Source organism: Chelmon rostratus, chromosome 3 (assembly GCF_017976325.1).
Source record: "Chelmon rostratus isolate fCheRos1 chromosome 3, fCheRos1.pri, whole genome shotgun sequence".
NCBI classification, from domain to species: Eukaryota; Metazoa; Chordata; class Actinopteri; order Chaetodontiformes; family Chaetodontidae; genus Chelmon; species Chelmon rostratus.
Window position 1 is genome coordinate 13841510 of NC_055660.1, and position 25304 is coordinate 13866813.

Sequence of the window (25304 nt, forward strand, 5' to 3'; positions counted from 1 at the left end):
CATGAGTGCACAAAATCATACAGAATTCAAAAGAACTTAACACCATCTGAAAGCCAGCTGATACAGATCACTGTTGGGTGTGGTTACAGGTGCACAAGGCCACACCAAACAGCGGGGCTGGGTGATCATACAAAATGCTAGCGATTACCATTTTGACACTGTAAAAATATTAATGAAAAACAAAAATAAAAGTATACAGAGGCTTTTTTACATTAATAGAAAGTTACATGTCGTCCTCATGACAAAATCAGTAAAGGACTTTTCATGTAGGCTGAGGAAGGACTCTTTTATCAATCCACACTTGGGTATTCAGTAAAAGTGTCAGTCTGGTGCATCACAACAGGTTAAGACTTTTGGATTAGTCACAGCACACTCACTAGCCTCACCCTTCTCAAACTAAACATCACAGGATTTAGCTTGGCAGAGAGGGGAAACGTAGTGATAATGTTAACATCTGCCAGTCCCCAATTTCCACTCTCCCGCTCTCCATCGAGATACAGCGGGCAGTGATAGAGTGGTAACTGTGGGGCAGCTGATGGAGAAGTCTGTGCAACCTGGACTTTGCTGCCATCCTTCAAATGTGAACTTTTATAAGGGAATGTATCTTGGATAGTGCCTAAGCTCCTGACTTGAGCCTTGACACACACAAGGGGCAGTGAGCATGGCTTCAGAGAGACTGTGTCCTGTAGGGCTCCTAGCTGTGTGTCCCATGACGCTCCTCTTAGCTCCAGGCCACACAAATACACAGCATCCAGGGGAAGCGAGGCTGGGTATGTACTATCACTCACAACCTGGAGGAAAGAGAACAACAATCAACCTGCAGCAACCGCAAAAAGTAAGAGGAAATTAAGCATTTTCAGCCACTGGGTTACAAAATTGAGAGGTCATTTTACCAAGATTTTTTTTTTGTATGCTTTACCTGAAAATGCAGGGCTATATCATTGATATCTTTGCAATTTACTTGAGCTGTCTGTCTCATCACTGCCACCAGAAAGCCTCTGGCATTTTTAAAAGCAGATAGTCGGTAGGCACCAGGCGGATCTGAAGTGTTTTGGTTCCAGAGATAAGCACTGAGCAACTCTGCTCTCCTCTCCAAGTGAGACAAGTTAGTGAGCTTGTGGAGGAAGGTGAAGGTCAGCGTGCTGTATTGAACGGGCTGTTGGAGCTGTGAGAGGAGTGAGGACACTGAATCAATGAGATCATCCCACTCAGCACGGAGGAAGTCACGTATGGGACTGTGAGAATCAGCTCCTGCATTTGGAACTGTGCTGTCATTCTTGTGTGTGAGGTAATGCTTCAGAGTCTGCAGTCTGTCTCTAGCATGGCTGAAGGCTGGCAGTGTGGCAGGCTGCTTCAGCTGGCTGCAGAAACTCCCCACTGTTCCTGGAGGAGTCTGGGAAGCCTGCAGTAGTATTTTCAAATTGTGGCTATTGATTTTGATTATCTCAGCTGCCACATCTGCACTGAAGCCCAGCACAAGGGGGTCATTGATGTTTCCTGAAACCTGAAGGCCCTGCTCCAAAATCTGCAACAGTCCTGTCAAATCTGACGACATTAAACACAGCCACAGTCAATACACTGTACTTAGACGGAATAGCCCAAAATAAAAAAACACCAGCTGTGGCTTTAATGCTTGTACTCCATGCTACAAGTTGTTTGTGATGCTGATTTATCATGTAACTTGCTCTACTTAAAGGCCAGAGCTTAATTTTTGAAATGCAAGAGTAAATAACTTATCTTTACATGCATGATTTACTCTGGTTCACTCTCTCATCAATTAGCTTTAATGAGCAGTGTACTACGCAAAATACAGTTACTGTATTGTTTATTTACCATAGTGGCCAGGATTGTTGATAATATTTGAGAGGATGTGTTGTCCACTGTCCCAGAGTGGTGACATTCTGCTGAGGCAGATCTTGGCAACACTCTCCACCACCTCCAAATCTGCAGAGTCTAGCACATGACCGCCATGCACTAGATTGACTATAAATGAAAAGTACAACAAGGTTAAAACATATAGTAACTGAACTAGAGGAAATGTTTTATCTGGTATTGTAGCCTCACCAGCTATGTACTGCAAAGCCTTTGTCTTGTCATGGCAGTGACTAGCAATGCAAATGTGTGCATCCATCAAAGCCAAGAGGTCTTCCTGACTCCTTCACAACAGAAACAATCCACATGCACAAGAATAATGTCTTAATCCATTATTACATTTCCACCATTTGAAGAATATATCTTGGTTTTAAAGTACTGAGATATAAATTTATGTCATATTTGGTTTCACTCAAAATAGATATGACAGAAAAAAAATATTACACCTATACTGTATATTAACTGCGGCATACAGAATGTGGGCCCATTTTCTCACCAATTGTGTATTCTCCCTTGGCCTAAGTATTTATAGGTCTGTCTTTGCAGTAACACAGAGTGGAAGGTGGCACAGCGGAGGAGGAGCTCCATGTTGTCTGCTGTGACACCCGACAGTGACTGACACTGTATGACGGACATCACCTGTCGCAAGGAACAGCTCAGTTCCTCCTTCAGATCCCAGGGAGAGTCACAGACCAGAGGCAGGGCACACATCCGCACTGCCGCTGTTTAATGATAACAAATAATAATCTACATTAAAATCATAATCATTATTACAAACAAACAGAGGGTACTGTTTTACGAGAGGCAATACACTGTCTGACTCGGAATAATATTCTATTTGTATGTTAAATTGCTAATATTTATAACTTAGCACCAGGTAGTGGTGTCAGTGAAAAAGAAAGATCGTTCAGTCCCTTGGACTACAGCTCTAGTGACTGACCTTGAATGGAAGACTGGGACAGAGCAGTTATGACAATATAACAGATCTACTACCTGGTATGGCGCATGATGCATATTCTTGAGTTATAAACCACAATCGGAAGTATGGGTGAATCAGGCATCCCTCCTCTGCATGACAGGTAGGTAGGCAGCAAGTAGGCAGATAGGTAGATACATAAATAGAAATACTGGGCTTTAACTTGGGTTTTAAGCATGTGTTAACATTAATAAATGCAAAGTGATTCTTCATCAACCACCTACCTCTGAGAGAGGAAATCAACTGATTGAGGTGAGTCACTACTTTTTCATCCCATTGTTGCAGCAGGTGACAGTTGTTAAAAACCAACCAGTGGCCATCATTAGCAGCTTGTTCCAGCATTGAGAGGATGTCCTCTGTGTCACACAGAGCCCCAAAAGAAATGACTTTCACCTGAACCTGAAACATATTCATTAAGAAAAACATCAAGCACGGCACTCATGTATGATGGTTACAGCTTTTAACTTGAAACAAAATAAGACTGTGTGTTACCTTCATTGTTTCTGCTACAGAGTGGGCCAATTTGGTAATCAAGTAAAGAGGCTGAATGCTTGTCCACTTATCTTCTCTTGGACTGGGCAATGTGAGGATGATGGGTCCCTCATGTTTGACAATATATTGTGAGAGGGCCTCTGGGTTCCCAGTGTGAGGGGCCTCATCCTCTGCTGTCTGTCTAGGCAGGCAGGGGTGGTAGACAGCCATGGCGTCAGCTAGTCCCTCCAGACAGTCTGGGAGCATGGTCTTCCAGAGGAGAGCCCGCTGTAGCAGGGATAGATGGGAGTGAGAGCGACAGGGAACAGCCCCTGCTACAGAGGAGGATGGAAAGTGCAGGTACTCCTGCCACTGCATGGGGCAAGTAGAGAGAGAGGCAATCAACCCTCTGAAGACTGGGATCTTCTCTAGGCAGAGGAGTTCTGGGTGGATAAGAGGCGGTACCCAGCTAGGCAGAGCTGTAGTGGACTGCGAGATAGTGGGAGTAGGGGAACACTTCATGACAGGATGTTCTATATCTTGAAAGCCCCTGAGGAAAGCTGCCCTCTCTGCTTCAGGGCAGAGCTGGTTGTGTTGGAGCAGAGCCACAGACACCAGCAGCTTCAGAACAGCGGCATGGCTCTTCATGAGAAAAGGCCTGTATTGCACCAGCAGCCGGGCTACCATTCGGTTTGTGACCTCTGATATTATGGCCCCTGGCACTTTCCCAGTGGTATTAGACACTATTGGTCTGCCCTTCACAATGAAGACCTCTTGCATAACTGTGATGAAACCACGTAGGGAAAAGTAGTAGGCAGGGGAAAGACGGGACACCTGCTGAAGAGCCTGGAAGAGGGCAACTGCCAGCCTCATTAACGGTCGGGGCACAGACAGCAGGGACTCCTGGTACTCCAGCTCCCCGCTCAGTTGCTGGATCTCAGCCTGCAGTTTCTTCATTGCTTCTTGACAAACAGCCACACGGGGGAGAAAATCAGTGTCCTTCAGCAGTGAGGAGTTAGACTGCAGGATGTAGTCCATCAGAGTATCCTAAGACAAGATTGTATACAGTTAACTGATGTACAGCAGCTACAAACAAAAGCAGATGTTTACATTATCTTCTGTCAGGTCTGATTTTGCATGAAAGGACTGCACTCAGCTTTACTCTTAAACACAATCACGGTGGCAGCTTGATTAAGAAATGCACAAACCACTCTCAAAAGCTCATGGTTGTTGCACGGCGGTGGTTCTCAGACTTTTTCTATTATGCCCTTCAGAAGCCAAACAAATTTCATGCCCCTCACCCCACATTTTTTATCAATCATCAACAATAATTACGGAAGCAACTGATAAAAAAGGATCCAAGCTGAATTTTAGTGAAATAAATATCAGTCCGATAGCATCATCAAGCTCTTGTTTGTTTGCTTGTTTTCCCTATATAAGTCATATTCATGCAATTTGTTCCACTCCATATCACTCCACAGTCTCATTTCAGCCAGATTACAGCGCATGGACACGACATATATTATATGAAAAAAGATTAACTGACAATCATTGAACCCAATCAGCCACATCAGTAGGCAAACTGCAGAGCATTTAGATGATGACATGACTTGCAACCTCACAAAATTCAAGATACCTTTGAAAATAAATTTTAGCAAGGTATTTTACAGATACGCCTAAGATTATGCAACTGCATGGGCTCCAATCCGCAAAGTGATTTTAGTGCATACTGATGAAAGAAACTGGCAATGACAGCTGCCATGGAAACAAAGACTAAGTGGTGTTATCATCGAATCAGGTAAAAGACAGGTTGATGCTGATGTGTGAGAATCACTCACCTTTTGTTGAGGCTACTTAAAATAATGCAAATTCCAAACAAATGCGCATTGACCCTGGCTATATGCAACAAAAAGCAAAGCAAATATTTTGGCCAACAACTATTAGAAAAGCGAACTCTGACAGTGAGGCATAAATCAGGCTGTATGCCAGTTGCAGATTGAGCCTTTGACACTTTTTGAGCAATAATGTTTTGTCTGAGATATAAAAAAAACTTTCATGTATTCCAAATTGATTTCATTCTACTTGACTAAATAATATAGAGACTAAATAACCAACAGAAACAGTACTGGCTTAATATGATGGTAAATGGTGATCTCGTCACCTCTTCTGAGACCAGTTTCCCCTGCAGCAACTGCTTCTCATTCTGGAGCTGCATGTGTTGAATCAGCAGCTTTTCACATTCAGACCGCAACAGCTGTGTCAGCATCAGCTCCTGGATCTCTTCTGAGCTCAGAGAGAGGTCAACCACGTGTACCTGAGCCAAGATGGACGGATGGATCTCTGAGGAAGAAAGGCACGAATACCCAGTGAGCCACTGTTTTCAGATGAGTCAGAGGAGCTAATTTGTAAAATGTCCACTGAGTCCACTTGATAAAATTCTGGGTAAATTCTGGGTAATATAGGCAATACAGAGAAGTAGGCTGTCTTAATACTGAGTGTCACTATAATCTGTGAAAAGTTATTAGCATGACTCTGTATCAGTTACAACTTTAACACAAACTCCTGTACATAAACTGGACTCAGATGACAAATTAATTTGAAAATCCTGCACTGCTGCTGCAAGAAAAATGCCAAGTAAGTGACTTTAACAGAACAGTTCTGTTGACTCTACAAATCCTTCCTACCACTGCTAAGCAGTTGGACAGGCAGATGGGTGCTAAGGAAGACGCAGAATTCAGGATGAGCTGGCTGAACATGCTGTTTTAAACCTGGAAGGCAACATCTGGCAGGGCGTGCCAATCTGGCCAGAAACTGTGCACTGGGAATTGCACGTTCCATGTGAGTTACCAGAACCCTCAAACCTGCAAATGAAGGTAAGAATGACTTTAAGCCAAAAACCGTAATTTATAAATTTCACAAAAATGGGTATAATATTAACTACATCATGTAAAACCTGTAGGCCTGTTATCATATTTTATCATCCCTTAATTCACCTTCATCTGCAGCCTGGTCCAGCTTGTGCAGTAGCTCTGGATCATCAGCACAAACCACCATTCCACACTCTGCTTCCTTGTCAAGCTTGGCACTCTCTCCTGCAGAGCAGATACTTATCATATTGATTTTAAGCTTTTCAATACAAATTAGAAAACAAAACTGGTATATTTGATAAATATCTGAGCACAGAGTTTAGTTGCTTGTAATGCTGTTTATCCTGGCACATACAATAAGTAGAGTGAATACTTTGGGATTTTATGACTTTTGGACAAACAACACAATAAACAAAATATTTTTATAGGCTAAATGGTTAATTGATTAGTGGTACCGCAAAATGTGAATGAATAGACAGTCAAGACCAGTTCTACAGGATATCATCAAAACAAGCCACAAGGATGTCAGGACGATTTTGACGATGTAAATCTAAGGACCTGCCTGTGATGAGCCAGCTCTGAGAGCTTATATCAAGATGTTGCTGGGTGTTTGCCAGTAGAGGCCAGCACTGAACCCAGGCACTCCTGCAGCCCCACAACAGCAGCTTTATAACCATTCTGGCAGATGGAGCGTCCTGGAGCACACTTAATGCCTGACCCAGAGGCAGCTGCAGCCTCTCAGACACAGAGATGGGAAAACCAAGAAGGGGGTGAGAAGGTGCAGCGTCAGAGTCGGTAAACAGAGAGATTCGAGGGTCCTTGGGATTTATGTTGATGTGTCCTGTCTCACATAGGTCCCTCCACTTGCTCAACAGTTCTATGCGCATATCAGGTCCAAAGGGGCCTAAATATGAGATGATTGCAGCCAGGGTAAGGGCATCTCCTGGTAAAGTTTGGTTATTTAACTCTGCCTGCTGAAAGAGAAATACACATAATTATAATTAGTTCAATAGAATTTAAAAAAATACACCAAGCTAAGAAATTAAGTGGCATGTACAGTATAATTACAGATTCTGTGTTACCTGAGCAGCAGCCCTCCAGTCTCTGACATGTGTCTCCAACTGCCCTGCAGCTGTAGCAGCCTCTCTTTCTGAGCTCTCAGCTGTGTGCAGACTCAGCAGTTGCTCCTTCAGTTCTTTTTGTACCAACTGCAGCTGAAGCTTGATTTCCTTTAGATGATGGTATGTGTCCTCCTTGCACTGCCTGGCCAGGTACAGTTGACTTTGTGCCTCTTTGGCCAGCACCTCCAATTGTTGCTTGACCAACATTTGGTGTTGCATACAGCAGCACTCATACACAGCCTGGACCCACCGACACAATGACTCACAGGCCTTGCTCACCTCTCGCACATACTCCGGCACAAACTGAGGATTGTGAACTATCTGGCCGAGCTCCTGCAGCTGTTCATTTGTCAGAGCATAGCGGTCAAAAAATTCCAACTCCTAGGAGAGACATCGGGAAAAAAGCAATCCCAAAACATTACCAAAGCACTGTTGACTGTTACAAACCTACATATGGCACCATTGTAATATTTTTACCACTGAAAGAGGTATATTACAATATGAATATTTTTCCACACACCTGGAAAAAGCTGGATTGTCCAAGAAGCTGTTTAGCACTCTCCCAGCCTGGTGGATGATTAAACAGGAAACAAATGGCATCCATGACTTTCACAACTCCGTCAGGAGGATCTCTGTAGTGGCGCACCTCCTCCAGGTCAGATGGATTCAGACAACTGAGAATCTTGAGGCCTGACAAGAACACAGGTCTCATCTGAAAAAAAAAGAAGATAAATGCTCGAAATTGTTCTAAGGGATTTAAAAGCCCAATATTAAAAGAGCCAAAGATAGTATGATGATCTTATAACATGAATATGATTTTGGATGCAGATTTTATTAGAACTGGAAATCTGTTTACCTGTTTTTGAGCGTAATTTATCTGCTCTTCCAGATGATACAGTTTGTTCTCCTCTACTTCACATGTTTTACAAGCTTCCTCGAGCAGACTCTTCTGGCAAGCTACAGCTCTGAGGAGATCTTTCTCACGCTTAAGGATGGACAGGATATGGATATATATGACAACACTTTAATTTGTAATTTTCATAAAAGTGTTTATTATAAGGTGAATATGACTGAATATTCAAACTGCAATAATAACTGAAGGACATATGGAGAGTAAAAAAATATTATTTTACTGTACAGAAATATTTTGCCTCTCAAGCCTCTGAAGTGCACTGCAAACATTGCTTGCAAGGTTGTCTAAATTATTTTTGACTGTAGTGAAAAATAAACTCTTGTTGTATGGAAACTGTGGCAGTCAATGTTGCTGAAACTTATAGGGAATATTGATCCCACTTGAACTGAATAGGCTGAGTTGCTATACATTACCTGCTGTGTCTCAGCAACTTTCTCTTGTAGTCTTATTATGCGCTCTTTGTACTGTATAGCTTTGTTGTTCATGACATCCAAGCGACACAGAACAGTGGCAACTCTGAAAAAACACAAGTTATTGTACTGTGTATATGTATTTCTGTTTTGTTTAAAAAGACATACTATGGTGTCAAGAAAATATAGTTTGCAGCTTTACAGTCTACTGCAATCTAATTAACAACTCTGCAACAAACGCTTTGTGGAGGTTACCGTGTTAAATTTTTGTTTTAACTGTGTCAGATATTGCTCAGGATGTAGTTTGTGATGTGATAGCTGTGTTGGTTTACACAGCGAAAACGATGAAATATTCTACCCATCTACCAGTTTTAGATATTTAACAGTTATTACCTGTTAGCTTGGCTCTGCCTTTGCTTGTGCAGATGATTGCAGAGGAAACCAAAGTGGGCAATGAACTCCATATAAGTCTGAGGACTGAAAGGCTGAGCTCTTAGAAGGACAGAAGCATACTGACACGCGGATTGATGGATTCCTGCCATAGCCACAGACAGGCTGACCTCTAACCCTTCACTTTTCACTAAATAGAAAAAGAAAAAAGAATCTGCCTTGGTACAGCATGGAAATAACACTGCTTGTAAAAAGTCTTAAAGATGAAGTGAGTATAGACTTTGGGTATAAACTGGTGGTGTGACTCACTTTTGTGGGGACTGGATTTGAGGCACTGAGCAGGAACTTCTACTAAAGACTGGTTGGACCATGGCCGGTACACCTCTACACAGCAACTGAAGCTTAGGGCCTTGGTCAGTTGCGCCTAGATCACAAAGGATAAAAAGTCATGCATTTTGATCGACTATTTAAAATTCCATTAGAAATAACATATCGAAGGCACAACTTGCACCAAATATCACATCAGAGTTGATGCTGCATGGTCTGCATTCAGTTTAGGACTGTGCATACTCAACGACATGGGCTAGAACTGAAATGTGGACCTCAATGACTCAACTGTGAAGTGACAGATGTAGTAAAAAGAGCCCTGTGCCCTAATCAAGCATTGGTCCTTTAAGTATCAAACATAAAAGCATGTGTTTTAATGTTTGTGCCTGGGCTTGCTGGTCTAAAAAATTACAGTTTGCGTTTTGTTATGGAATATAGGTACAAAGATTGTAATCAAAGAAAATACTTATTTACATTCCATCCATGGGTTCCATTGTTGGCGTGCATCTCACTGCTGTCTGACATGGTGAAGGGAAGCAACAGGAACACATGTACATTTTTGTGGATTTGGTTCAAGTGCCTTGTTAAAAGAAACAGAACAAATATTGTTTGCATTGTACTTACATTTTCATTTTCAAATATTCACTGTAAGTAGTCAGAAGTTTCCTTGTAAGCTCATTCTTAAATGACAATCATCATCAGCACAACTACAGTATAAATGAATGTAGTGATGATTGCCCACATTACAAATCCATTAATATTACAAACACTTTTGGATATGAGAAAATTAATTACTAACTGTCTCCAAATAATGTGGCTAAGCAGAATGACAACAAGATTAACTAGGTGTTATCGTCTTACTTCTCAAACATCCAGCTGTCCATAAGGTATCTTCTTGAGTTTTTCACAGCAGTCACTCTGGAAACAAGGGTTCCCAACTCCTCATCTGTGTAGAGCCCTGGGTAGGTTCTGTGGGCCATCGCCACCAATAGTTCTTCTCTGACAGACAAGCTAATTCCTTCATGGACCAGTATGATGACATTCACTCCATCCACTCTCGTTTGATTCCCAGCCTCTTTTAGGATTTCGTGCAATTTATTCTCATTGCCAGGATGAACCTCCATCAAATGATATCCCGTTACATAAGCAGCTAAACGCACAGTGGTTTTCCGGCCTGTGCCTCTGTCTGTGCCAATCAACACTCCGTGACCTCCAGGTATGAGCAACGCCCTGAGGATATGTAACAGCTGACTCACCCTCTGTCTGGGTAAAATGCATCTGGTTGTAATGTTGTAGTCATTATAAACTTTCTGTCCTTTGTCTTCCTCTTTGCTGTCAATGAGTGCACACAGCTCCTGTTGTAGTATATCAAGGTCTTGGTCCTGATAAGAACTGCTACATCTAAAATTGTGTTGTTGATTCATTGACTTAAGGATATCAGAGAGGTCAGGACCATAAACAAGCTTAACTACTATTTCCTCCATATGCTGAAGAATTGGCTGTTGTAAAGGGTGAGTTTTTAGGCTTGCCTCTTCTGAGCGATTGCTTTCAGATGGAAGGGAAGGGTCAGTCAATATATGGCCTTTCTTCAGGTCTGACTGGTCAGCTGGTTTGGGCTCTTGAGGAAGATTTAGTTTATCTACACTCTGATCTATTGGCTTACAGGTATCTGCTGTGTCTGTGGGTAGTTTGTGAATAGCAAGGCTTGTGACAGGTTGGGTTTCATCAACCAATCGAACATCATAGTGTGCTGTTGCGGTCTTAGCTATGAGTGACACAAGAGTTTTGCTTTCATCTTCTGAACATAACCTATCACTAAATGTACGCATGCACTCATGCATCCAGAGATGTACTATGTTAAGATCTGATGCTGCAGGCCCTGACAGGGCTGGAGGAAAGCCTGGTAGTGAATTATCCTTTTTCTGCAGCTTCCCTGTGTTTGGGGTGTTAGGCTTCCACAGGCACATCCCCCAAAACACCTTCTGAATATCATGATGGGAAAATATGAAATGGGGCCTCTGTACAGTAGGCTGGAATCGGTCACATACTGCATGATACAGACTTTTAGTTGCAGTAATAATGCAACATGCCATGTCATCACCACTCTGCTTAAGCGGCATATCTTGAAGCCATATTTTTAGCCTAGGAGAATGGATAGACAATATAACATCCACAGATAGGCTAGGGAGCACAAAAATGGAGAGTAGACGTGAGAGCCTGGAAGATATGACATTGCTGTGGGGACTGACCGATCCCAGAACACAACAGGTAGCCATGTAACTGATGTCTCCAGAACTCAGTAACTTGAAGTGGTAGGTATCAAATGTGAGAACCTCTCCTTTTGAAATACTCTGTCGCAGCGTCTCCAGAGCTGCTGACGTCTTCCCATAGACATCTGTCAACAGGGAGACAGAAATATTAACCTTATAAAGCTTCACATGATGCAAAATTAGACAAAAAATGTAGCATTAAATCTCCATAAGGTACATTTTCTTACCACAAGGGGCCTCATGCAAATCGTCCACAAAAAGGAGCAGTCTCTGCCGTTTTGGCATGGAACCCATAGTATCTTTACAGTTCTTCTGGCAGCTCTTCAGTATAGTGCGCAGGTTTCTGGAGCTCAGGAGTGGACTGGCTGGTAGGCTAATATGTGGCTGGTCAAAACTCAGCAAAGTTTTGCACAGAGTGGTTTTTCCAGAACCAGGCTCTCCTGCCAGCAACACTGGCTGGTTTGCCTCCAACATGAGGTTCAGGAGGTAAGTATATTTCCCATACTAGGTAAATAGATTCAAGACACTTGTTAGTTAAAATATTTAAATGCTGTGATCACTACATTTATGTATATTCACTGCAAACGACAGAATGCTCAGGACAAACCTTGGGAGAGATGGAATTTGTCAACACTGTGTTCTTGGGGCATGTCTTGCTGTCGATGTTAAAAAAGTGTTCAAACACACTCTCTTCATCAGGAACCAGAATTTTGTACCGGCAAGTAAACAGCACTTGACGGGCCAGTAAGTCAAACTTTGGCTTTTCACTGGAGTAAAAACATAAAAAGATATGAAGAAAATTGGTGACTGATATTCAATTTGGGGGTTGAGTAATTAGATAAGTTAACAGCATTCACATAAATACTCAGTTATTTGCATAAATATATGGTGTGTGACTACATGACAAGTTCCCTATATATTATTTTACCGAGGATGCAGATGTCCACTAAATCCCCAAATATAAGCCACCAGAAAAAGGTTCCTGGCTAGCAGCTCTTGATTAGTGTTGGAATCTGTGCCTGCTGCGTCAGCTCTGTGTAGAAGTATATCTGCTGGAAGAAAAAGTGAGACAGTATTAATAAAAGTAAAGTCACTACCATAAATATCTGTATGTCCAGTATATGCTCATGCATTATGGTTATACCTCTTTTGTCTCTTTGTGGTGTTGCCTCAGCTTTTTCCACTTCCTTTCCAAAACGCTGCAGTAGGGCACGCAGGAGCCGAAAAAATGACATGATTTCTTGCAGTCCATATATGAGGCTTGATTCTCCTTCATTATGGATTGCAGAGGTTAAAGTCTTTTGCTTGAGCACACTAAGAGTGCTGGAGAAAAGATCTTCAGCCAGACGATTCCACATTTTCAAGGTTCCTTGATCCAGTTTGTGTTCAGAAGAGAGAGCTTCCATTTCACTCTTCCACACAGTCTTCCACAGATTAGTACCCGTGAAATAGACAAGGCTGCAACGGGTCACTGCAGAGGGACTTGCATCACGTAGGTCAGTGATCTCCATAAGCAGCTTAAGGTGTGATGGCAGTGTTTCACCTGATGACAGGCACAGAAATGGGTTCTCAGGACTGCAAAGTGTGGTTAAGTAATCTAACCAGCCTGGCTGCCCCACAGGCTTCCCATCCATCACCAGCCATTTCACTATGGGTGCCTGATTACTTTTCTTGTTGCAGATTGTAGAACTTGTTGGTTCATATCGTTGTGAATCTCGCAGCGCCTTTGCAACAGCTCCATCTTGCCATCCTCTTTTTTCACAGAAGGAGCCAAATACCTCTTCTTGCGACATGGCATTAGGAAATAAGACCAAACTGTAAACAGCATTCCAGGCTGAAGCAGAGAAATGAGGCTCTGCCTGTGGGATATCTCCTTCAATCATATTGTCTTTTTCAAACACATATTCCACCGCCTTTGCAGCCAGACGATTGAGTGCTCCAGCTAGAGCACAGTAACAGGTTGTCTTTCCACTACCGGAGGGGCCTATAAGCATTACTGCCTGAGAGAGTTTCATGGTCTGGTAGAGTGTAAGAGCACTGGAAATTATTTCAGTGTCACATTGAAACCATTTGCTTCGTAATTCTTCTTTAAGTGCATCTTTAAGTTGGTTCTTTTCTTCCTCCTGAATGTATTGTTGGAAAAGAGGAAACTGGCAGGCTATAGGGAAAATGCCCTTGAAAATGTTGTAGAACTGTGAGGCTTTCTTGTGCTCATAAAGAACAGGTATTAAGACAGAAAGAATCGCTTTGACGATGGCTTTCTCCTCCATTAATCCCTGTATAACTGACAAATGAGAACGGCGCAGCGTGAAAGGCTTTTCAGTTTCTTTTCCATTCTTCTCCACAACTCTGGCAGTCACATTTTGTGAAGACGTAAGATCAGTTTGTTCTGCAGCTGATCCATTAGCCTCAATTGAAATTTCTTGCTGCCTTACACTTTGTTGTAAGTGCATTTCAGACGCAGAGATGATCTTTTGCAATACAACAAGATAGCAGCTCTGGTCGTCAGTGATGAAATCAGGCAGACAGAAGGAATCCTTGGCCAGGCTGATAAGAGACACTAGCTGTCGACTTAAAGACATCGCCTCAGAGAAACCAATGGAAGACAACATTACTTCTGCAATGATTCTGTAATCTGGACGGGCTAATGCAACAGGTCTGGTTGCACATCGCAGACTCTCTGGAACCTCAGATGTATACCCCTTTGATGAGATGAGAACACATCCATAGTTTAGGCTGACAGAGATGCGTTTCCCTGCAAGTAAGATATGGGATTCTGAATCAACAATGTTTTTGCAACCTCTGACACCATCAGCAGTCTTGTCCTTTGGATCTTCATCCACTTTTTGATTCTTATTTCTTGTTATCTCAGAGAAGGACTGGTGAATGTCTACTAGATGCTGTCCCAGTAATGACAAGACCCCTTGTGTTAGTGAGGTCACAGAGTCTAGTAGAAGCCATGCTCCAGTCTGGAGGGCACCCAACAGCATCTTCTGAATGACACCAGGTCTCATGCTTGGACAACACTGTATGCTGACAACCTGTCGCCCCAGCGCTTTACCTAACTGCGCCACAGTCTTTTTCTTTCCAGACATGCAGGGTCCACTCACAAACCCGCATCTGTAGCTTGTTAGAGCAAGGAGAATACCCAGCATTGCCCGATCTGTGGACGGAGTTTGCACCATCAACCAATCTTCTGGACCAAAATATTCATAATCATATTGGAGTTGACGGCCCAAAACATCCACGTAACATGTTGGATCATCATTGCCTTTCAGACTCCAATCTTCTGAGTTTATATGATACTTCATCAAACTTAGCCACTCAAAGGACAACTCCAGAGGTATATACTGTACATCCATGAGTCGAGACAGCTGCTGTGCATGATTCATCGTAAGCTGCACTAAAGCACGCAGACACATCATCTTATACTTTGAAACCATAGATGCACTGTTAGCCCCTGTGGCTCCATCCCTTATGGAACAGCCAAGGTTTTTCAGCTTTGTAGAGTTGTATGCCTTTATGTTGCTCAACTTGACTGGGCTTGAATCTTGGAAAGCTTTAAGAACAATCCTGCACCAAACTGCCTCCTCAGCCACCAGCACACACTGAAGAGGATATTCACACAACAGATCCAGCACAGGTAGTGCAACTTTCCTCCCATCAGCAATGCGGGGAAGAGTGTCTGCAACTTTCTCATCACATGTCATATCTTGGGTGTATGGTTCAAGCTGGTTTCGCGCAACAGCACATTGTTTAATGAGGTGTACCATGGTCAACTTTAATTGTTTCTCAAAGACACAAAGCCAAACCAAGGGATTGAGATTCGGTTCCAAAGGAGACAGAAAAGTAATGTGCTCCTGGAGGCTGCCAAAAAAGCCCAGAACCTTCATCTGTCTGTGGTTTTGAGATGAAGCCCCACAGCTCTTCATATCTCTTGAATTAGATGGTATCTCACAATCTTCTTCGAGCCTACGTACCCCTTTAAAGCATCTGCATACAAAGGGTTGCAGTGTGAAAGGCGTTGGGTGAAAGGAGAGTAACTGTATCACTTCTCTGTAACTCAAGAACCAAAGCCTTGGAAACTGTTCACAAAGGGTGTCCAGGGAATCCACCATCTGGTTTGAGATACCCTCCATTGTAGACAGACCATCAAGCAGACTCTGGTGAAGGTTACTGCCATGGGATCTGATATTTGTCTTCTTGGCATGAACAAACTTCAACACATGTGGGTCTTTTGATATAGACTGCATGATTTCCTTAAATGTCTCATCAACTGGTTGGAACTGCTCTAGCTACGAGAAAATAGAAAAAAAAAATCAGATATGTAAACTGACATGTGCGCAAAGTTCTGAAATTTATTAGTTTCATAGCACTACAAAAATGAGATATGTTTGAGTTGTAATGACACAGGGACATACCAAATCCACTTTCCGAACACTAAAGGTTCCGTGGAGCACCTTGGTCAGGAAGGCCCATATTTGTTGGTATCTTTCAAATAAATAAAGTAGCTTCCCTATTAATATTGAAAGGGGACACAAAAGATAATACAATGTTCATACTGTTTCTGCAATGCAAAATTTCAAAAGTAGATTTTTTTTTTCTGAATATCCACTGTACCAAGATCTTGTAGTGATTGCACCCAATCCTCCATCTGCACCTTGAACTCAATACTGTGTGGGGATTTCAACATGGTGGACAGGGTCATCAAATCGTTCTCTATCTCAGCAAAGTGTATTTCCAGACCTGAGAAACCGAATAGCAAGTAGAAAATTAGTTTAACACATTTCCCTCTAGTGATGGAACCAAAGTTGTAGCTTTATACAATGACTACAGGAATGACTTCATTTGTAATATTAATCTGCTATCTTGTTATTTAGTCTCACCAATGACGGTATATACTGCATCATTACAGGAATGTTGACTGGCAGTTTGCAGATTTGAAACAGTGCCCCCTGTGGGCCTCCCTGTCTCTGTTAATCCATGTTGTGACTGACAATGCTGCCAAACAGGGAAAGTGAATTTATCCAGCTGGAAGAGTCTGGCTTCCCATCCCTGTTGCAGCTTTTGGAAGTTCTGCTCCATGTCACACTCTGCTTGTGCATCCCTACATATCTGACAGGGTAAAAGGTACCATAAACAAAATCAAGTATCATTTGGTAGTGACATATAAGGATAGTTTGTTGTTTATTGAGCCTGTTTTCACCAGCAAATATTTCAGCTCCTTTTGTTTCTTGATTTGACCTGTCCTGCTCTTACCTTGCTAATAAGTCTCTGGTCAACTTCAAGTTGCGACATCAGTTCAGCAACAGTCACCTTCTTCTCTGGGCCACACAGCAGACCCATGCCTGCCAGATGGAATGTATTTTGATTACTTTAGATATGCTGTGGTTATATGCATGCATTACAATATGGGCATAGTGTCTGACCTTCAAAAATAGCTTTTCGGTGTTTATGTTTGAGCATGGGGCTCTGCAGCTTCGCGATGACTGCAAGATGATTGTTAAAGCTTTCTAGCTTTCCTAAAGTCTCCTGCAGCACAGCATCATGGGTGGGTATGATACTTGTTAGAGATAGAGTTTGCTCCTTCCACTTCGCAATTTTCCCTTGAGCTTGTGACACCACAACCTGACAGAAAAGTATTTCGAAAGATTTGTTGGTTTAATTCACATAGACAGTGGTAATGGCTTAAGGGTTTTTTTTTATAATCACAATATATTCCTACTTTTACAATTTAGAATGGTTTATAAGCAGTGCTTAGCATCTCTGGATGTAGTACAGTATGTATTATGAGATAAGCTGTACTTGCCAACACTCCAGTTCTTAACACCAGACTACTTTTTTCCCCAAAGAAACAAGGCAATCAATTAAGGAAAGACCAAAATTAAAGCACAGTTTAATTTGAAACAAATTACTCAGAAATTTGTCATCACCATGAATACATATAACTACCTCTTTGACAGACATTTGTTATCATCTTGTTAACAAGCAGAGAGAGGTCTGTTAGACACTTTACCTCACTGAAAAGCAGCTGTTGCCATTCTTCCATCCATGTTGTATACACAGCAATCAACTCCCACAACTCTTTACAGGCTTTGACCTTCTGAACATCTGTTTTCAAACTGGTCAAATCCATTGGATGTTCTAATGGGAGGCAATTAAACAAAACAGTCTGACAAGATTAGGATTTGTCTAACAACATGACAAGTTTTTCCATGTTTGTTATAAAAAAAAGATATATAAAAAAACAGCAAAAGCTTTTTTGCTGTTGTTAAGCTTCTTTTTTCTTCTTTTCCTACTTCTTTAACATACATGTTTAATCTACCAGTGCTCAAAGCTAAACGTGCATGTTCAAATGTAATTTTGTCATGCCTGAAAATGATTTATATCCACAATTTGCATCATCTCACCTTGCAGGTTTTGACTGTTCTGACTAAGTTGTTCCAGCTTTGCATCGAGACTGCACACATGTGCATACATGTGCTTCAGTGTGGAGACCATCTCTTTTGCATTCTGGGCAGGGTCAAGGAAGGGTCCAGATGTAGATTTAGTGACAATATTTTTAACGTCATTCACCAAAAATGAGAACATTGTGTCCAGAGCGTTAGCCACTGAAGGCAGACGGTGGCACACAATGCTATCTGCTCTCTTCAAGAGAGGAAGAAAGCAATCCAACATGTCCAGCATCTAAATATAGAACACAAACACAAGTACACACACTGCACTGTAAAAAGAATCTATAACTGAGATGTGATAAAACAGATGTAATGGTACAAAATAACACAATTTGGTTATTAATGGCAGCATTTTCACTTTTATGCCTGCAGACCTTTTCTTCCAAAGTCACCTCCTGTTTAGTCGTCTTGTCATAGTATATGCAAATGGTGTCCTGGAGCGACTGAATGTACTCCAAACGTACTTGTGCGTCAGCCAACATTTTCACAGACTCCCTCACCTGAAAAGAGAAGACAGATTTAGCATTTTTTAACAATTTTGCAAGTTTAACATGGCTGACAATTAATAACCTTACAACACTTTGTGAACACATGATTGTATAAAGGAGATAACTACATGGGCTCAGGAACACTTTGTAAAACTGTTGTCGGTAAACACAGTTCCTTTGCAAATGATTGCATTCTGTTTTAAATTTTTGGGAAATGGGGTTGTAAGTTTAATTACTGATCTAAAATGTATCTCCTGGCCCTAAGGTTATCGAGGGCCCAAACACTATGCAGCTTCAATTTTGTTCTTTGTAGTTTTGCAGTAGTTTTATGTAGTACTTGAGTTCCATGTCCCTTTGACCATTAAATAATGTGACGTGATAAGCGCTACTTTTTTGGTCTGACAACAGTGATATGTACTGCAGCATGATGGGTTTTGGGATCCTAAATCATCAAAACATCTGCTATCAGGTGGGTAAAATCTCATCATAGTACAGATTATTAAATATTCCTTAAATGTTGCCATGCTGACAAATAATTTGAAATAAATAAGAGAGACATTCTAGGGCCTACAGGTTGGACAGGCAAGGTGGGTGACAATAAGGTGAAATACAACCAAACAATAAACTCTCTGACTTGAAATTGCGTTTTCAAAGTGTTTGACAACTCACCATCACAAAAGTTCACTGGAGTACTTACTCACACCACAAGTACACACTAATGTTCTTCCCCAGTGTTCCTTCAAATAACAGCACTGAAGACCTTAATGCACCGTGCGTTCTTGGATAATGGGAATCTAAATTTAGAACACATTTGCTCTGACAAAGCAGAGCTCTTGGGCTGATTAAAGTGAATGTGTGACCAAAAAAGGAATTTTAGAGGATCTGAATCTTCTATTCATGAACCCTGTAAAGGTAAAACCGGAAAAACTAGGGCATTGTTTTTTTATGAGGGCTTTTTCTTACCCTTTGGGCTGATTTTTCTCTTTAGCATAACTGTTTTTATGTTTCTTCGTTACACTTATTTTTCCATGCAAGCATGTAGAAAGAGTTGCAATACCGTAAGAGCGTATTTTGAGAGGTCACACAAGTCTCTGGGTTCTTTCTTGAGTTCACAAGTAACCCTCTCCAAGTCTGATATGAGGCTTTCCGAGTGCAGCTTTATCTGCTCAACAAGCTGCTCTCGCATTTCCTCCTCAATCGACTTCAGCTGTTGCCCTTGAAAGTCAAAGGCAAAGAGAAAAAAGTCATTTCTCAGCCCATCGACTGGCCATACAGTTTACTATTTTACAAAGCCAGGGAACAATAACCAATCACTTCTTTTAAGAAACATTGTTTCATTATTCTTTCCTGGCTTGTGGCAATGCTGATTTGAAAAGCTCTTGAATAGGAATCTGTATTTTAGAGACTTCATGAAACACTGGAAAGGAGATGTAATTATCAAGAGCAGATCTACCTAGATTTTCCTTTATGCGGGTGCAATGGATGATGAACAGTTGGTTGGAGGTAGAGACCGGTGAGGGAGTTGTCTGGATTCTTTCGGTCCATTGACGTAGCTTCTTTATGTGTTCCTCATACAGTAAAGCAGGCTGACCAATCATTGATTCCAGAGAGGCTTGACTCCATTGGCTAATGAACAAATGGATGTCGATCAACCATGAATAGCTCTCACACAGCTGCTGTATTTCAAGTTCAGCTTCCTGTTAAGAGAACAGTGAGATTTACAAGAAACACATGAGCAGGTGTGCTGAATTATTAACACATCTACTGATTATGCATGAACGTTGGCTAATATTTGATTTGAAAGCGACAGTCTTGCCTGCATGATCTTGGCCTGCTGTTTCTCAACTTGCTTTGCAACATCATTGATGCTGATTTGCCACTCCAGCTGCCTCTTGGGAATGGGATAGTAGCAGCCATGCACTCTGTTGCCCTGTGCCATTAACAAGGTCTTTTTAGGCGGCACCAGCCAGCAAGATGACAGGTCTCTGAGCAATCGACAGCAGCAAAACTTTCTGCGACCAGGCAATCCATCAATGTTCTTATTCTCCCCTGTGTAATAAAACACATGGACACTCAAAATGATCTGTCTTCCAACTGTTTCTAAAATGAATAACAACAAGGACAACTAATCTGATTTGAAACCATCTCTGTTTTTAGATCACACTGATCCATTCTCATATGAATACTGCAGGTTTGGGTCAGCAGAAGCTCAAATTAAGTCTAATCAGAACCATGGAATTTAAAAAACAGCAACAACTTCAATGGAAATGGCCGAACCTGTAATAGCAGGATGTTCAATACAAGTAAAGTCAGAGGTTAAATCCTGAGCAAAACCAGAGCCGAAGACGCTGTTGCTGTTCTCTTGGAAGAATCCACAAGTGTCGCACATCTACTCAAGAACAAAAGGTGTTATAAGACTGAAGATAAATTCATCATCAAAATTACAACAACACTGTTTGAATGAACATATATAATGAACATAACACATCAAATATAGAGCAAACTTAATATAGTTTATCTTAAGTATATCCTTAAGATAAGGCTTTATATCTGCATAAATCAACCATTTGGAGACATTCATACTTTTGTCCTTCACATTTCAATGTGTACATTTTAGAATTACATATTTTTTGTAATCTTCTCATTTTCTATATCATTACCAACTGTCACAAATATGAGGCAACTGTCCATTCCACACTGGAAAAGACAATTTAATCTATGCAGCTGTCTGTGCAACAGTGGAAATGTTTAAATTACCTGAATTATAGAGTCCCCAGCAGTCAGGAGTGCTTCACTCAATGCTTCTTGGAATAGAAGTATTGGTGGGTCCACAGTCAGCTGACTATTGGCGCTGAAACACAGCTCAGTGTGGAAGAGACAGCACTGCTGAGATTTCTTCCTCTAATAAACAAAAATACATCATACATCATTAATACAGCATTCATTTGATTGAATGTTAATTAAATTCTTCGTCAGTTTGCTTTATCTGATGCCTTGTCCATCATTTTATGTAGCACTGGTTTTGTATCCATCTCCCTCCAGGTATTAGCTCGAGAGCAGTTTGCAACAGTGCTCTATCTGAAAATATTGTGTTTAAATAACAAAGGTGACAAGAACATTGCGTTTCTAATCAACATTTTTTTCCAGCAGGAAGGTTTGTGGTCTTGTACTGTGGCACTGCTATATATGTGGAGTTAATGAATGTCCTCTTGTCACCTTCAGAACATTGCTGAGAAAAGAAATGGCGTCTTGTTGGGTGATCGTGACGAGACTCTGTACAATCATTTGATTGATGAGAGCAGCAAAATTGCCCAATTTCTGCAAGATGCTTTCAGACCGGATCAACTCTTTCTTCAGGTCCTGCTGGTGAGCCAGATGGAGATGAATGGGTTCATAGCATTTCTTGGGCTTTTTAGCATATTCCATTTGCAGCTGTAGCTCCTGGTGTGCCTTGTAGCTGCCCTCTTTCACCTGGGGATTAAAGAGCATCACTGCAATAATAAAATATATGAAGTTCTAAAGTGATAAGATTTTAACAACATATTGTAAAAAATGTGTTTTCCAGGAAAACTGAGCACAAGTCAGTCTCTTCAAAAAATGGACATGGTTCTTTCTCAGATGAAACACTAACTTTCTTTTCCATTCTCTGAAATCTTATTCAAGAACAAACCAAACAAATGTCTAATGCTCTATACTGCTTTATCATTAAAGCTATTTATCACACAGTAACCCATGTTTGAGTTTGTTATTGTTTTGTTTAGTGTTAGAAAAAAACAGTCGTACCAAATTTAAGATGACAGTGCGACACTGTGATAACTTCGCCAGTATCTGCAGACACTCTTGATTCTTGGTTATCAGTGAATTCGTGAATTCCAGCAATGTGTAGGTTCTAGGCTCCTCCTGGGGCAGTCTGTGTGTCCCTTTCAGTTCCTCAATTATTCTGTAAAGGAAACAGCACCATTACCAGGTAATCTGAACAACTAATGTTGACAATTAACATCTGTCCCATCTAACAGTTAGAGGTCAGATCCAAAATTGGCTGCAAGTCTAACAGCTCAATGAGTATTACATCAAAATAAACAATTTAATTGATAAGGAATGATTTGCACATGAATGTGACTCACCTGGTCATGAGAAAAAGAGCATTTCTGAACTGAGGTACAGCCACAATCAGAATATCCTGCAGATCCTCACACTTGCGCTGAAAAATGCTTTTGCGCACACTTCTATACAACCTGGTACAAAGAAAAACACAGAGCAGACAACGTATGAAGACTGACATTAAAAAACGTGGCAGAAAGCACAGCTTATATGTACTTACCAGGTGAAAGCTTTCCGCAATCTAAAGTCCCTGAAAAACGGGATCTCCTGCAAAGCTGTCCACAACATAGACTCTCTGTGCCACTCTGCCGGACTGACAAATCCACCATAACCCCTCTCTGTCACATGTAGTACAGTATTAGGGGAGAAGATGTAGTGCTCGGAACCAGCTTCACTGGAATGGACCACTCTCAGGTCATATGGTCTAAAAAAAAGGAGGACGTACCACAGTGTATTCACAGTTTAATTGGGTGCATCCCAGCAGAACGAAATTACTACATAAGCATTCATGGGAGTCTGAAATTAAAGCGTGGTACATAACCTTGTAAGAGTACCTGTACGAGTCCCCATTCACTTCTTTCAGGTAATAAAGCTCCAATTCCCCCAGGTCTCTTTTATTGGCAAAGATATGAACTACCTCTGTGCCAGTGAGAGGAACTTTGCGTGGTTTGGTCGCTTTCCAGTTTTTCACAGTCGTAATCCTTTTATCCCTACATGTTGTGACTTTTATGGCATCATCTTTCTCTGTAAGACTGAAACAATAAAAACAGGGTAAACCACAGAGCAGTTAATTCAGGAATCAAGTAGTTTGGGGAGTAAACGCTGACAGCTAAATTTATCAGCTCTTTATGGTACTTTGGTGAGGGAAAGAAACACTCTGTAACAGAGCTCCTATAATATACTGGAATAAAACTATGTCTGGAAAATATTTATTTCAAGCAGACATTGTGTCAAAGGCCTGCCAAGACACATGTAGCACTATTAAATACCATCAACATCATTACATATTTTATCATGCCAACCTGTTGTCAGGTAGTGTGACAGTATTGCGTTGATGTCATAAATTATCATAACATTTCGCATAAGATAAATTAGGAATAACATTTACCCAACACTTTTGTGTCAGAACAAATGGGTGCATTAATGTACCTCTGCCCTGTTGACTCATTAGCTGTTCTGATAGGGATGTGGGTCCTTAATGTTGAGGCCATTAGTCCAGGTCCTTCTCTCCATTTTGTGTCATCTGTGGCTCTCCCAGGTCCTACTTGGGCTATAAGACGAGGGAGTTCCACCACTGATGATGGTCTATCAAATGAGATGTTTCTGAGGATGGGGGCATGGCTGAAAAGAGGCCTGGCCACAAAGGCTGGTGAAAGAGAAGGTGGCTCCCGGCATAGAGGTGGTAAAGTTAATTCAGGGGAGCGTGGCTTTTTCTTCACCTTGGATCCAGGCCTGACATTGCCTTTACCGCAGGTGTGAGAAACTCCATCATGGGATCTTTCCTCTGAAGGGGCAGCAGACATGCTGCTGATCTCTCAATGCATACCATAAGCAGGTTTAGGTAGCAATTACTTTGTTTTGCGAATCTACATTAGGACATTACTCTGGAATTTCTGAAAAAAAAACAAACATAAAGTAAACTGTAGTAGTGTGAATTACCACCATCTCATGCTGAATCTATCCTGCACTGTTAACAACAGCTTTCAACATTACTTGTTGCACAGATAAGCACTGAATATTAGTTATTATCCTTCATACAAATCCTGAAAAATGTCACCACCTTGATGTATGAATGTCTCAGACTTTGAGATTCAGCAGGTGACAAAATAAAGGTTCATTCATTATTTACCTTCATAGTGATGTGCAGATAAACGTTAGCTTATATTTAATCTTACCAACAATCACAAAGCCCCTTTAAGTTACAACTTGCTTTGACTGAAAGACATTTTAACACTTTCTGCTAAATTACAATCTGCTTGACATGATGTTTAAAATGACTGAAATCACTTTTTATGGATCCCTAAATCACAGTCATGCATCGCGTTTACTGGCAGCGCCGTACAAGAGCAAGCAGTGTTTGCTAGTTAACGTTAGCTAACTTTAGTTATGCTAACCTTTTTATACCAGCTAACACCGTTAAGTAGTAAAACAAAAACGAACCCTTTTCGCAGTTAAGCACCTGTTCTTTATACTGCCGAATTTCAGACAACGAGAGACCTAATTACAAAGCAGATAGCGCCGTTTTAAGAGTTAAATTAAAACTACGAACTAGCTAACAACATAAGGAGAGAAACTAACTTGTGTGACTTTCTTACCTGGCTGGGACCAAGTTGTCAGCGCAACCACGGCGACAGCTCGTTGCCATAGTGACGCACAGTAACTTGAGTTGGGCGGTAGAGTTGGACGGTCGATGTGAAGGTCAAGTATGCCACTTTTAACTGTTCGCAACCTTTAACCTCAGGACTGTAGCTTTTTATTTTCACCCAACATGACTTGTAAAGATTACAGGAAACAAAAGAAAACATTTGCTAGCAAGAAATCACAGCAAGTCATTCCGGTAATTCCAATTTGAAAAGCGTTTCCTCGGCTGCCTGTGTACAAACAGTGGTGTTAGAAGTAATAAGATCCTTGACTTAAAGTAGA

At 41.3% G+C, this 25304-nt stretch overlaps 2 protein-coding genes across 2 annotated transcripts in view; both read right to left on the bottom strand.

Annotated features, from left to right (window-relative positions):
• Positions 1-25304, bottom strand: part of LOC121604443 (extracellular serine/threonine protein kinase FAM20C-like) — a 32601-nt gene that overhangs the window by 943 nt on the left and 6354 nt on the right. The window lies entirely within an intron of this gene.
• On the bottom strand, positions 363-23872 carry LOC121604196 (dynein heavy chain domain-containing protein 1). The gene is made up of 43 exons (XM_041933641.1): positions 23811-23872; positions 23216-23413; positions 22882-23085; positions 22685-22795; positions 22344-22500; positions 21777-22031; positions 21318-21461; positions 20838-20949; positions 20377-20609; positions 20014-20257; positions 19618-19775; positions 18447-18572; positions 18028-18304; positions 17634-17761; positions 17047-17245; positions 16877-16965; positions 16504-16732; positions 16238-16363; positions 16039-16133; positions 12762-15912; positions 12546-12666; positions 12225-12384; positions 11845-12121; positions 10209-11742; positions 9822-9927; positions 9330-9444; positions 9024-9210; positions 8634-8736; positions 8164-8292; positions 7828-8019; positions 7269-7688; positions 6749-7160; positions 6313-6411; positions 6004-6180; positions 5481-5659; positions 3341-4366; positions 3073-3241; positions 2866-2940; positions 2369-2594; positions 2065-2156; positions 1834-1983; positions 920-1545; positions 363-791 (listed from the first exon to the last, which is right to left on the bottom strand). The coding sequence occupies exons 1-43, from the start codon at positions 23870-23872 to the stop codon at positions 363-365; spliced, it is 13302 nt and encodes a 4433-aa protein (XP_041789575.1).

Bases quoted from the DNA above. Each gene is read 5' to 3' on its own strand.
- LOC121604196 (XM_041933641.1), bottom strand. From the start codon at position 23,872: ATGGCCTCAACATTAAGGACCCACATCCCTATCAGAACAGCTAATGAG. The intron at 7,161-7,268 runs GTAACACAGAAT...TTTCTCTTTCAG, and splicing joins ACTGGAGGGCTGCTGCTCAG to CAGGCAGAGTTAAATAACCA. The intron at 2,157-2,368 runs GTGAGAAAATGG...TCTGTTGTGAAG, and splicing joins CAAGGGAGAATACACAATTG to GAGTCAGGAAGACCTCTTGG.